Source organism: Danio aesculapii, chromosome 22 (assembly GCF_903798145.1).
Source record: "Danio aesculapii chromosome 22, fDanAes4.1, whole genome shotgun sequence".
Lineage (NCBI taxonomy): Eukaryota > Metazoa > Chordata > Actinopteri > Cypriniformes > Danionidae > Danio > Danio aesculapii.
Window position 1 is genome coordinate 2427612 of NC_079456.1, and position 13450 is coordinate 2441061.

Here is a 13450-nt window from a genome sequence, read left to right on the forward strand (position 1 = left end):
AGATTTTTAGATGCAAGTTAATGTTAATGGAGTCACCTGACTTGATCAAATCACATATTGTATCACAAGATATAACATCATAATGTGTTTTTCTTTTTCAATCAGTGTAAAGGAATCAGATTTCTCTTGTTTATTCTCCTGAAGCTCTGCCGCCCTCAGTGAAAGACAAAGACAGAGTTTATTGAAGGACAGTGAGAAGATGAGTGATCCAGAACCCTGCAGAGTTAAACAGGAAGAGACTGAAGAACTAATAGGTTTGTGTTTATTCATTACTCTTCAATAATGAGGCTGAATAACAGTGAGGTTGTAAATCTGACATTCGTTTTCGCTTCTGTATTGATCATAACTGGAAAAAACTGGACACCTACTATAAATAGACAGAGCCCTGAGGTTATTTTCCACATGTTCATCATCATTAAGCCCAAAACTTCCAAATGAACTCCAAGACATGATTATAAGATCTCTTCTTAAAGCATAGAAAATTAGTTTTTCAATCATTCCTGCATGAACAAATTTAACACAGACTGTAGTCTAAAACCGAAAACCAATTTCCTCTCTAGAATCTATAAACTCTCACCAGATAATAAATTCACCAAATTTTCGTCCTTAAAATGATGATAGCGGACTTTTAATGTAATGTCATTTTATTGCTCTTGTGTGACACCTGAGTTCTGTATATGTTGGCAGTGCATTGGTCATACAAATTAGGGCTGGGACACACCAAGCCAGTGGTCGGCCTTTGGGCTTCATTGGTCAGCGTTAGTCTGGCTAGTGTGTTTGGTGTTGTTCACATTTCCCCTCTCGTCGGGTTCATGTCTGAACTCATTGGCCCAAATCAGTATCTTGAATCAACATCTGCTGAAGAAAACGCTCTGATCGATTATTCATCAAATAATCAGAGTGCATGTGTATCGTAGTAAAGTAACATAGCAAGTCAAGAAGAAACACAGGGAGACCGGCTGTAATTTTGCTGCATTTCTTCAATATTTGTAAATTGTATTGAATATTATATTGTCAGGATAAACACAGATACATGGACACCGGAGTATTTTAAAGTCATGTTGATCAGCTGGTTTGTCTATAAACTGACATATGAGCGATCCGCTGATGAATCGCGGCTTTAAAACACTCCAGTGTCCCTGTATCTGTGGTTACACTCAGTAAACAGTGGTGAGAGTTTGGTGAACCAATGATCTTCACGGCCAATCACAGTCATTTCTGTTGAGCATGTGAACACAGTGTGGACTTCACAACAAATACGAAGCACCACGTCACTCTTTCTTGATTACTCGCGGGATGTTTTCACTGCTTGAGAATTTGAGTTCAATATCTTGAGCGCAAGACATGATTGAAACAACTTCGGTGCGTTCGATGCAAATGCATCGCATATTCTGCATCATTCGTGCTGTTGCATTTGCATTGACTGTGCATGTAATCTCCACTCACATCAATACTTACTTTCATTAGATGTTAAAGAGCCCTTATTATGCATTATAAAAGGTCATATTTTGGTTTTGGGGTCTCCAACAGACTGATATGTATGCAAGCTCTAAAAAACTTTTGTCTAATAATATGCATTTATTTTTACCTAATAATCCCAACGACGCCCATATGATTTGTTCAGTGTTTCCTTTTTTCCAAACCCCTTCTTAGCGTCACACTAATCTGGGGTATTTCGGTTCAATGACCAAGTATGTTGTGATTGGTTGCTTTCAATGAAAGACGGATAGGAAACGCCCACTATGGCTTATCAGCAGTTCCTTGTCCAGATTCATACCTGTCAACAATGGGATGTGAAAATAAGGGATATGCCCACAATAATAAAGGATTCCCCCGACCCCCCTTTAAAAAAATCCCCAAATTACTAAATATGTTCATTTGGAGCTGTTTCATTGTGATTAAACTGTTAAACGGTCAGTTATATGTTTTATTATTATTTACAAAAGAAAAAATAAACAGTATACATTAGCAGCTAATACATTAGCAAACAGTTCAGCTTATTAAAATTAGCTAATATAAATAAATAAAATCAAGTTATCAAATCTCATTAGCCGTTTCTTCACTGTATAACTTACACATTTTGATTAAAGAGCTATCTAAGAATCTCTTATTTATTTAGATTTTTTCCCTTTGATTGAATAACAGGTGTCAGTTTAAAATGCACACATCTAATGTTTTAATGAAAGCTTTCGATTGCTTTACTAACTTTTTATGCTCATTTAGGATGAAATTAGTTGTGTTCGAAAAAACCCCGCCAACATCGACATCTTTAGATATTATTATTATTATTAATTATTTGTATTTCTGTTCAATCGCACCCAAAACCCAGACTTTCACTCCGCTTCAAATCGCGTGTACAGAGTCCGTTTGGGAAACCGCATCTATTTATCCCTATGAGCGCATCAGCTGACAGTCACGCACCGCTATATGACTGTTTTGAAGATTGCATATGAAGGGGATACGGCACCTGTAATGAAAAGGAAAGGGAATCCTGCCGTTTTTATATTTATTTCAAAATGTTTTCATGCCTAAACAAAGCGAAAGCACAGAACAGACTCACATTTAAGAGCAAGTGGCGGCCCCTGGTGGTTCGGCGGTATGGGTTGCGTTTATGGAGGCTCGGCTCTTTAATGTTTAATGCCACCTTTCAGAGCAAGACTGAAAATTCTGGAGAAATACGGGAAAATACCTTTACAGGATGATAGCGGGATAGAATTGTAAAATACGGGAGAATCCCAGAAAAATCAGGAGGGTTGACAGGTATGTCCAGAGTATATGTGTGAACTCAATGTAGAGAATCATTAAAGCAATGCAGGTAAACACCAGCTTACTACTCTATTCTGAACCATAACCTCAATTAATAGCAATGACACACATTCAGTCGGAATGGTAACAAACTCAACTAATGAAAAGCAAAGTCCAGCATTCTACAGATCTCTTCACAAAAATGTGTGTTACATACACACAGCTTAGTTGTGGCATCACAGGGAAAGCCATGCAACAATCCCTGTGGATCATAGAAACAAGCACCTACGACCCTTCATATTGACCTAAATACTGCATGCCGTGCACAATCTCACGTCCATAGAGACGACCTAAGCGGCCGCCTAGGGTGGCTGAATAGTGAAGGTGGCATCCGCGCCAGTCCACACTTTCGTCCATGACCTATCTGACTGTACGGATAAAAACTAGACTCTTAACATGTGACTTATTAATTTTCAGGTGTGATGGTGAAGGAGGAGAGTGAAGAACTGAGTGAAGATGAGGAGAAACATCATGTCAAGAGTGAAGAAGAAACTCAGTCAGAGACTGAAGATAGTTTTTCAGTGGAAAGAACAGCTGTGAAAGGTTTCACCTGCACTCAGTGTGGAAAGAGTTACAGCCGCAAACAAACTCTCAAGCTTCACATGATGATCCACACTGGAGAGAAACCATTCAAGTGTTCACACTGCGACATGAGATTCAATCATCCAGGAAACCTGAATTCACACATGCTGATCCACACTGGAGAGAAAACACATAGATGTGATCAGTGCAGCAAAACATTTTTGAGGCCTTCAGATCTAAAGAAACATCGTAGACTTCATACAACAGAGAAGCCTTATTCATGTTCTGAGTGTGGAAGGAGTTTTACACGACAGACAGATTTATCACAACATAAGAAAATCCACGCTGGTGTAAAAGAGCATGTCTGCTTTGAGTGTAAGAAGACGTATACTACAGCTGAATACTTGAAACGGCACCAGAGGATTCACAATGGAGAGAAACCTTATGAGTGTTCACACTGCAACAAGAGATTCAGTCATTCAGGAAACCTGAATTCACACAAGATGATTCACATTGGAGAGAAAAAATACAAATGTGATCAGTGCGGCAAAACATTTTTGAGACCTTTAGATCTAAGGAAACATCTTAGAGTTCATACAAAAGAGAGGCCTTATTCATGCTCTGAGTGTGGAAAGAGTTTTAGACGACAGAAAAGTTTATCACAACATCAGAAAATCCACACTGGTGTGAGAGAGTTTGTCTGCTTTGAGTGTGAGAAGACGTTTACTACAGCTGAATACTTGAAACAGCATCAGAAGATTCACATTGGAGAGAAACCTTTTGAGTGTTCACACTGCAACAAGAGATTCAGACTGGCTGGTACCCTTAAATATCACAAAATGATCCACAGTGGAGAGAAACCGTTCACATGTACTCAGTGTGGGAAAGGTTTCACACAAATATCGCACCTTAATGAACACATGAAGATCCACACTGGAGAAAAGCTTCACAAATGTGATCACTGTGGCAATACATTTTTTAGGTCTTCACAGCTGAAGAGACATCTTAGAGTTCACACAAACGAGAAACCTTATTCATGCTCTGAGTGTGGGAAGAGTTTTACACAGAAATCACATTTAAAAGACCATCAGAAGATCCACACTGGTGTGAGAGAGTTTGTCTGTTCTGAGTGTGGGAAGAGTTTTATGAAAGCTGCCGACTTGAGACGACATCAGATGATTCACACTGAAGAGAAACCGTACGTGTGTTCACACTGCAACAAAACATTCAGACATTTAGGATACCTGAAAACACATGAGAGGAGTCACACAGGAGAGAAACCGTACACATGTACTCAGTGTGGGAAGAGTTTCGCACGATCATCAACCCTTACTGAACACATGCTGATTCACACTGGAGAGAAAACACACAAATGTGATCAATGCGGTAAAACGTTTTTGAGGACTTCAGAGCTGAAGAGACATCTTAGACTTCATACACAGGTGAAGCCATATTCTTGATCTTTGAGAGAGAGTTTTACACCTCAGGGATGCATTTTTTCCAAACCCTTCTTTTGCATGATGCTAATCTCGGGTTATTGGTCTGATAACCCAGTCTGTTGTGATTGGTCGACTGCATTCAACATGAGACTGATAGGAAACGCCCACCACAGCTTATCAAGAGTAAGAGAGCACAGATGTGATCAGCGTGTGGAGTCTTACAGGTCGGCTTTTAAACTGAGCATCTCAGAAGATCTGTGTCTGTGCATTAAGTGTGTGAAGGCTATTATTGAAGCTCAAGACTGAAACTGCAGGAGAGGATTCAGACTGAAGAGAAACCGTAGAGCTTTGGCCACTCGTCTAGTCTACTCAGACACGCAAACACAATCAGTTTGTGTAAAAGTCTTCACCAGCTTTAGGATGAAGAAACATCATCTAAAGTTTTGACAGCAGCTTCATTGTGGGATTCAGATCAGCTTATAGATGGAGTTCCTCACCAAACAACATTATCTGAAGCTTTTATTATTGTCATCGTCTGCCATTTTGCCTCCTGCAGAGTTGGGTGTACGGCGTCCCACAGTAATGAGTTACTGTATTCTAATGACATTTTGGGGGGACGCAGTAATGTAATGAGTTACATTTTAAATGTGTGTGATTTGATTACAGTTACTAAAGTCTGTGTAATTGCGTTGCTTACATTACAAATATAGACTTTAGAACGGGGGTCTCAAACTCAAATTGGTGGGGGGGCATTCTGACAATTCGTATAAGAGCCGTTTTAACATTCAAGCATAAGAAAAAAAGTGACGTAATTGGTGCATCTTATTATAACAGAACTGATGTTTATAATTCAAGCATTGCCTGTCACAAATCACAAATATCAGCATGTTTTTAGCTTCACACCACTTCTGAAATATATCTGTGGCTGTTTAAATTAGCATTTTGACATTTAAATATTCATAATAATGATAATTATAATTATTATTCTGTCCCAACCAATTGTTGCTTTACCAAAAGTTCAACAGGTAGCGTAAGAACTGCAGAAACAGTTTGGGTAACTTTACTGACTTTACTGGCAATAAAATTACGTATATATTCACATTTACTTTAACATTTTCAATTTAACCAGTAGTAAAATATACATAGTTTTTTATGCAAAGGAGGACAATCTATTAAATGAGACCGTTTGAATTGAATATTAGCAGAAAAGCATATTTGTTACACCACCAGCGTAATGTGTAAGCCATGAAAAAGTGTTGAATACAGGCGGTGTAAAACTGATAATAATCAAATGACCCTTGAATATTTACAAAAATAGAGCTTTAGTAAAAATAGAGCACTTATGGACATTTGATTTAAGTCAGGCACAGAAATAATCTGCATGTGGGTTACTCTCAACCACACGAAAAAACGAAAGTAAAACTAAAATATAGCATAATATAGTGCAGTACTGTAAACGTCCAATAGGTGGGGGTCAAAACCACAAGTGGCTATAGGCACAACAATGATAGTGATTCAAAACATGTTTTGGGGGGGCCGAATCTTAGTATATATTTTTTAACGTCAGTTGTGCGGCAGGGGCTGGACATTTGAGACCCTTGCTTTAGAAGAAAAAAAGCTTCTTTTAAATCACGTTTTCTGCTGCAACATCAGTTAATGAGCATGCAAATTTTTTAATTGTTGGAGAACGCACGCTGAAATGGCTGCTGACGAGAGAGGCTGCTTTTCCAAGATGAAATACAGACATCACTTTGATTTCATTGAGCGTAAAAACTAAAATATTGCTGTGAAATGCAGTCTATAACCAGTCACTAAAGAACTTTACACTGCTTTTAACTGGACCAGCAGCTTGTTCAAGCACTTGAACAGAAAGCATTCAACAACAATACTTTCACCAAGGAGGACACCGGCGCCCAAAAACAAGGCAGCCCAACTCTGCCTAAACAGGCTAAATTGGATTTTTGTCCAGGATCGGGAGTGAAGGTATCTTCTGAATGTGAAGAGAAGCTTAGCTGCTTATGGGGTTGTTCACATATCACGTCTTTTGCATGCGCAAGTCATTATTTCTAATAGAGGCGCATGGCTTGCGCACACATATTCGGAGCGCATATTGCTCGCGCTCGCATTGTAAAGATGCGTTGTATGGAATATACACATTTCACTAGACTAAATACCTCAGACAAACACAGAACAACCGAACACTGCAGTGCTTTTGCATATGATGGATGTTAATGCGTACAGGCAGGGCTTTACATTAACACCCGCCAAATGCGGGTTGATTTTAGCTGTGGCGGGTTAAACAGCCACCTCCACTAGCCACTTTGGCAGGTTGATTGAAAATAATTTTTAAATTGTAGTTTTCTTAAAAGCAGGGTTCGACAATAAAGATGACCCAATGTTTGTGCAAATGCAAATGCAATTGTAGAATCGTGAAGCTGCATGTCTGACGAATATAACTGCAAAAGAAAGCCGGTTGAATACCGAATGAGAGGATAATCACTCACGCCAAAAGCGACTGTTTAAAACATGTGCGCGCTCCCGTTTCCTTGCTTGAAACAACCGTGCCTGGAAACACAACTAGTGTGATCTGTTCTCTTTCAAATAGGCTAGACAAAAAGTTTTGCTCATGCACCCACAGTCCTGCTGCTTTCAAGAGCTCCAGATTGGTCTTTTTGTAAGCAGCACCGGTTGCTTTCGCTTTAACCATTATTTGAACAGGATACAGGATATTAACTTCCCATGTATGTGTAGTTAACTGGAGTCAACTGTTTTTTTTTTAAGAAATGTATAAAAATAAATAAAGTATAGTCTACAGTTATATTTTGCTTGTTTTGACACATTTCAAATTTGTGGCTAAGAAATAATTATTTATATTTAGCGTGGAGATAAATTTGGTAAATCCTTTGAGCTCTGAAAAGTGGTGTGAAATAAAAACTAATTGTAAAACAACACTATGAAACCATAACCCATTTGCTCATGCTCACTGTGCAAGCTCATACACAACATAGGAAGCACGTGGACGTTCCTCAAAATCTAAATCAAGTCATTTTAGCATGTCAAAGTCATATTTATGCATATTAAATATATTTTCCCAACAACAAAATTGTGGCTAGTGAAAATGGCGAGTGGCTAGTGATGTTGGAAAATTACTAGCCACACTGGCTGGTGATCAAAAAAGGTAATGTCAAGCCCTGTTCACAGGTATACAGTTTTCTTCTAAATGTCTTCTTTTGTGTTAAAAAAGACGAACAGGTTTGGAGCGAGTGAATGATGAGAGAATTGTAAGTTTTGGGTAATCCATCTCTTTAGGTCTTGTGAATATGTCGAGCTGATGTGATCAACCCATTGTAATGTTTTTCAGTGGATATTAAATTACTGAAAGAGCTGCAGTTTGTTTTGTATTTTTATAGGTATATTTGATATGTTTTAAGCGGAACTTCAAAGTAAAGTAATTAGTAATCAGATTACTTTTTACATTAAGGAATAAGTAATGTAACTAGATTACAGTTTTCCAGTAGTAACTTACCCAACTCTGGCCTTCTGATACAACTTGTATAATTAAGCAAAAGTATTGAAATTTAAATGTTTTATTTGTATAATGTTAAATTCTCATTCGAGTGTTCATGGCCTGTAATTCTGTTTTTAGGGTGTTACTCTTTTATCGACTTTTTCAACAAAGAAAAACTACACTTTCAATGAGAGATGATATGATACTTTCATTTTTTCATATTTTTTTTTTTTATTTTGGTTCATTTAAAAATATATATTTTAGAATCTTATATTTTATTAAGAACAAATTTTTGTTACTTCAGGAATGGTATATTTTGGACATGTCAGCCATGAATGCCCATTATGTTTGCTTTTTAAATTGCTTAAAAGCATTGTAACGTTTTCAGCGGCTAATAAAAAGTTTCTCTTCGCATGATTAAGTAAGGTGTTGCTTCGTCTACATTGGTGATTGTTTTGGCATGTCAGCTTTTAATTTGGCGAGTTTCTGTTAATTCACCGTTGCTCCCGCTTCGCCGTGATGACGTCAGCACTTACGCGTTCATTCAGCGTCGAGTCTTCAGAGCTGAGGTGAGTCGTTGACGCTTTTTCTCGTGTTTACACAACAATAAAACACACTTTACAGTTTATTAAAGCGACAATCTGCGACTAGTTTCTGCATTGAGTTCACCTCTATCTGTGTGTCTGCTGACCAAAACAATACAGCAGGCAGAGAGGAGCTCTGAGAGGACAATATGAGTGAATGTGTTTGAGTTTTTTAATCAGCGTTTGTATTAATGATATTATAAAGTATCTGAAGGCAAATGAAGGGAATAAATGTGTATGAAGTTTGATGCAGAGACATTAAATAGTTTTGGCGCTCTTTATTTTCCAACGGTTTTTCTGATTTCTCAGTTTCTGTACAGACGCGCGACTGCTGACAATCTGATTACTTTAATGGTGTGAATACTTAAACTGTATACTGATATGAATACAGTCTTTTAATTAATTACTATAGTGATGAACTCATCCTGCAAACACTGTGTAAACTGAGCTGATCTGCTGCTGTTTAATGAGTGTTTATAGTCTGAGGCTCATTAATATTCAGATCTAGAAATATTAATTAATGTTATTGGCGTCACCTGACTTCAGCAAATCACATAATCACATATTGTATCACAAAATATAACATCATAATGTGTTTATTTCCTCAATCAGTGTAAATGAATCAGATTTCTCTTGTTTCTTCTCCTGAAGCTCTGCCGCCATCAGTGAAAGACAAAGACAGAGTTTATTGAAGGACAGTGAGAAGATGAGTGATCCAGAACCCTGCAGAATTAAACAGGAAGAGACTGAAGAACTAATAGGTTTGTGTTTATTCATTACTCTTCAATAATGAGGCTGAACAACAGTGAGGTTGTTAATCCGACATTCGTCTTCGCTGCTGCATTGATCATAACTGGGGAAAACTGGACACTCACTGACCGCAGTGAAACTGACCAATCTCCAGGTCTCTGTGAATAAGCTTGAGTTTTCTCCTTCAGTGACTGATGAGTGTCGGTGTGTTCAGATACTGTTGTTTCTCAGTGTCTTGATTTTCTAGTTTATAAGCATGTTCAGTTTAATTGGTAACATGCACAAGATACTTCCATGCTAATCACATGATTATGACAAAAAAGTTCAGATAAAAACTAGCCTCTTAAAAAACTTGTTTACTTTATTTTCAGATGTGATGGTGAAGGAGGAGAGTGAAGAACTGAGTGAAGATGAGGAGAAACATCATTTCAAGAGTGAAGAAGAAACTCAGTCAGAGACTGAAGATAGTTTTTCGATAGAAAGAACAGCTGTGAAAGGTTTCACCTGCACTCAGTGTGGAAAGAGTTACAGCCGCAAACAGACTCTCGAGCTTCACATGATGATCCACACTGGAGAGAGACCACACAGATGTGATCAGTGCAGCAAAACGTTTTCGTGGCCTTCAGATCTAAAGAAACATCTCAGAGTTCATACAACGGAAAAGCCTTATTCATGTTCTGAATGTGGAAAAGGTTTTAGACAGGAGAAAAGCTTGTCACAACATCAGCAGATCCACGCTGCTGTGAGAGAGTTTGTCTGCTTTGAGTGTAAGAAGACGTTTACTACAGCTGAATACTTGAAACGGCATCAGATGATTCACAATGGAGAGAAACCTTTTGAGTGTTCACACTGCGACAAGAGATTCAGACTGGCTAGTCTCCTTAAATTTCACAAAATGACTCACACTGGAGAGAGGCCGTTCACATGTACTCAGTGTGGGAAGAGTTTCACACAATTATCACACCTCAAGGAACACATGCTGGTCCACACTGGAGAGAGACCACACAGATGTGATCAGTGCGGTAAAACATTTTTTAGGCCTTCAGAGCTGAACAGACATCTTAAAGTTCACACAAACGAGAAACCTTATTCGTGTTCAGAGTGTGGAAAGAGTTTTAGACATCAGACACATTTAAATGGCCATGAGATGATCCACACTGGTGTGAGAGAGTTTGTCTGCTCTGAGTGTGGAAAACGTTTTATGAAAACTGCGGACTTGAGACGACACCAGATTATTCACACTGGAATGAAACCGTACAAGTGTTCACACTGCGACAAGAGATTCAATAATCCAGGAAACTTGAAAAAACACAAGCTGATCCACACCGGGGAGAAAACACACAGATGTGATCACTGCAGCAAAACATTTTTAAGACCTGCAGAGCTGAAGATCCATCTTAGAGTTCATACAAAGGAGAAGCTTTATTCGTGTTCAGAGTGTGGAAAGAGTTTTACACGACAGACAAGTTTAAATGAACATCAGCAGATCCACGCTGGTGTGAGAGAGTTTGTCTGCTTTAAGTGTGGGAAGAGTTTTATTACAGCTAGAGCCTTGAAAATGCACCAGATGATCCACACTGAAGAGAAACCGTACGTGTGTTCACACTGTAACAAAGCATTCAGACATTCAGGATACCTGAAAACACATGAGAGGATTCACACTGGAGAGAAACCATTCACATGTACTCAGTGTGGGAAGAGTTTCGCACGATCTTCATCTCTTACTGAACACATACTGACGCACACTGGAGAGAAAACACACAGATGTGATCAGTGCAGCAAAGTATTTTTGAGAGTTTCAGAGCTGAAGAGACATCTTAGACTTCATACAAAGGAGAAGCCATATTCTTGATCTTTAAGAGGGAGTTTTACACCTCAGTGGTAATGTTTTTCTTTTGCATTATGCTAATCTGTGGTGATTGGTCAACTACGTTCAACATGAGACTGAGGGCGCACTCACACTAGGCTATCCGAACCATGCCAAGGCCCATTTCCTGGATCATTTGAGAAGTATGAGTGCTCTGAATCGGGCTTGGCCGTGGTTTACTTGGCCGGCCCTGGCCCAGTTGGAAGAGGAGTGGCAGAGTGCGGTTCACTTGGGCTTTGGCGCCGTACTCTTATAGTGTGAGTGCAAAGCACGTCTGAGCTTGAAACTGAAGATGAGACATGACTTTTAAGGCACTGTTTCATGTGGATTTATTAATCATTCTTACTGTTTAATGAACGCAAACTGTCGTAGATTATTAAAGACGCAAACCCCTCACTGGATAATAGCTGCACCTTCAGCAAACCTAATTCCAGCAGCACGGGGACTTTATGATTGTTTATGAGCGTCAAAAGTGGCTGATCTGTTCGGTGAAATATTTGACCGTGCCACTGCATCGCGAACGACTAAAACGATAAAACTAAAAAAATCTGTGCTGAGCGAGATCGCTTCTTACTGAACAGCACATCATCGATGACGTAAGCGTGCTCAGGCCCGAATACAATGTAAGTGTGGGCCGTCGGGGGAGACGGGAGGGGGAACAAGTGTACAGTTCAAGGCAACTGTACATAGTGTGAGTACGCCCTGATAGGAAACACCCACCACAGCTTATCAAGAGTGAGACACCGCATGTGATTGGTGTGTGTGGTTTTACAGGTCGCTTTTAAAAAGTGTGTGAAGACTATTATTGAAGCTCTGAAACTGAAACTGCAGGAGGGGATTCAGACTGAAGAGAAACCACAGAGTTTTGACTACTCAGACACGCAAACACAGTCAGTTTGTGTGTAAAACTCTTCACCAGCTTTAGGATGAAGAAACATCATCTAAAGTTTTGACAGCAGCTTCATTATTGGATTCAGATCAGCTTATAGATGGACTTACATTACTGGCACTTATTCTTCTCAATATCTTCCTGCTTTGTAAATTACAACAAAGAGGGCCATGAAAAAGCCATGAAAGCCATGAAAAAGTGTTGAATACAGGCGGTATAAAACATAATAATCAAATGACCCTTGAATATTTACAAAAATAGAGCTTTAGTAAAAATAGAGCACTTATGGACATTTAATTTGAGTCAGGCACAGAAATAATTTGCATGTGGGCTACTCTCAACCACACGAAAAAAACGAAAGTAAAACTAAAATACAGTATAAAATAGAGCAGTCCTTTAAATGTCCAATAGGTGGGGGTCAAAACCATACGTGACTAAATGCACAACAATGATAGTGATTCAAAACCTGTTTTGGGGGGCCGAATCTCATTATATTTTTAAGGTCAGTTGCGGGCCGGAGGGGGGGGGGGGGGGCGTAAATGGCCTGTGGGCCAGGAGTTTGAGACCCTTGCTTTAGAAGAAAAAAAGCTTTTTTTAAATCATGTTTTCTGCTGCAACATTAGTTAATGAGCATTCACTTTAAAATTGTTGGAGAACGCGCGCTGAAATGGCTGCTGATGAGAGCGGCTGCTTCTCCACATGGAAATACAGACATCACTTTGATTATATTGAGCGTAAAAACTAAAATATTGCTGTGAAATGCAGTCTATGACCAGTCACTGAAGAACTTTACACTGCTTTTAAGGGTGCTTTCACACCTCGACTTTTGTTTCAGAACCTGGTGTGTTTCCCCAGCTAGCACGGTTCGTTTGGCATATGTTAATACTGTAATCACGGTTGGATCCGCGCCAAAACAATCGGTCCAAGATCGCATGAATGAGGTGGTCTTGGCTCGATTGAAACGAACTCCTGAGCAGATCGATTGTAGTGAGAAAGCAATACGATCCAAATCAGGCTATATCACAGTGTATCATGGATATGTAATAAGTATATATACGGTCATATGAAGAGAGAATGATGAGCAAG

General features: G+C 39.0%; 2 protein-coding genes and 1 pseudogene across 2 annotated transcripts; all 3 read left to right on the top strand.

Annotated features, from left to right (window-relative positions):
- The window catches only part of LOC130215687 (gastrula zinc finger protein XlCGF7.1-like), a 359478-nt pseudogene that overhangs the window by 115835 nt on the left and 230193 nt on the right, over window positions 1–13450 (top strand).
- On the top strand, window positions 126–8155 carry LOC130215667 (zinc finger protein 665-like). The gene is made up of 2 exons (XM_056447509.1): window positions 126–254; window positions 3223–8155. Exons 1-2 carry the CDS (start codon window positions 200–202, stop codon window positions 4785–4787), a joined length of 1620 nt encoding a protein of 539 aa, XP_056303484.1. The 5' UTR covers window positions 126–199; the 3' UTR covers window positions 4788–8155.
- Window positions 9513–12871, top strand: LOC130215671 (zinc finger protein 420-like). The gene is made up of 2 exons (XM_056447511.1): window positions 9513–9619; window positions 9980–12871. Exons 1-2 carry the CDS (start codon window positions 9565–9567, stop codon window positions 11458–11460), a joined length of 1536 nt encoding a protein of 511 aa, XP_056303486.1. The 5' UTR covers window positions 9513–9564; the 3' UTR covers window positions 11461–12871.

Excerpts from the sequence above, each read along its gene's own strand:
- LOC130215671 (XM_056447511.1), top strand. The coding sequence starts at position 9,565 with ATGAGTGATCCAGAACCCTGCAGAATTAAACAGGAAGAGACTGAAGAA. Across the intron at positions 9,620-9,979 it reads AGAGACTGAAGAACTAATAG|ATGTGATGGTGAAGGAGGAG; the intron begins GTTTGTGTTTAT and ends CTTTATTTTCAG.
- LOC130215667 (XM_056447509.1), top strand. The coding sequence starts at position 200 with ATGAGTGATCCAGAACCCTGCAGAGTTAAACAGGAAGAGACTGAAGAA. Across the intron at positions 255-3,222 it reads AGAGACTGAAGAACTAATAG|GTGTGATGGTGAAGGAGGAG; the intron begins GTTTGTGTTTAT and ends ATTAATTTTCAG.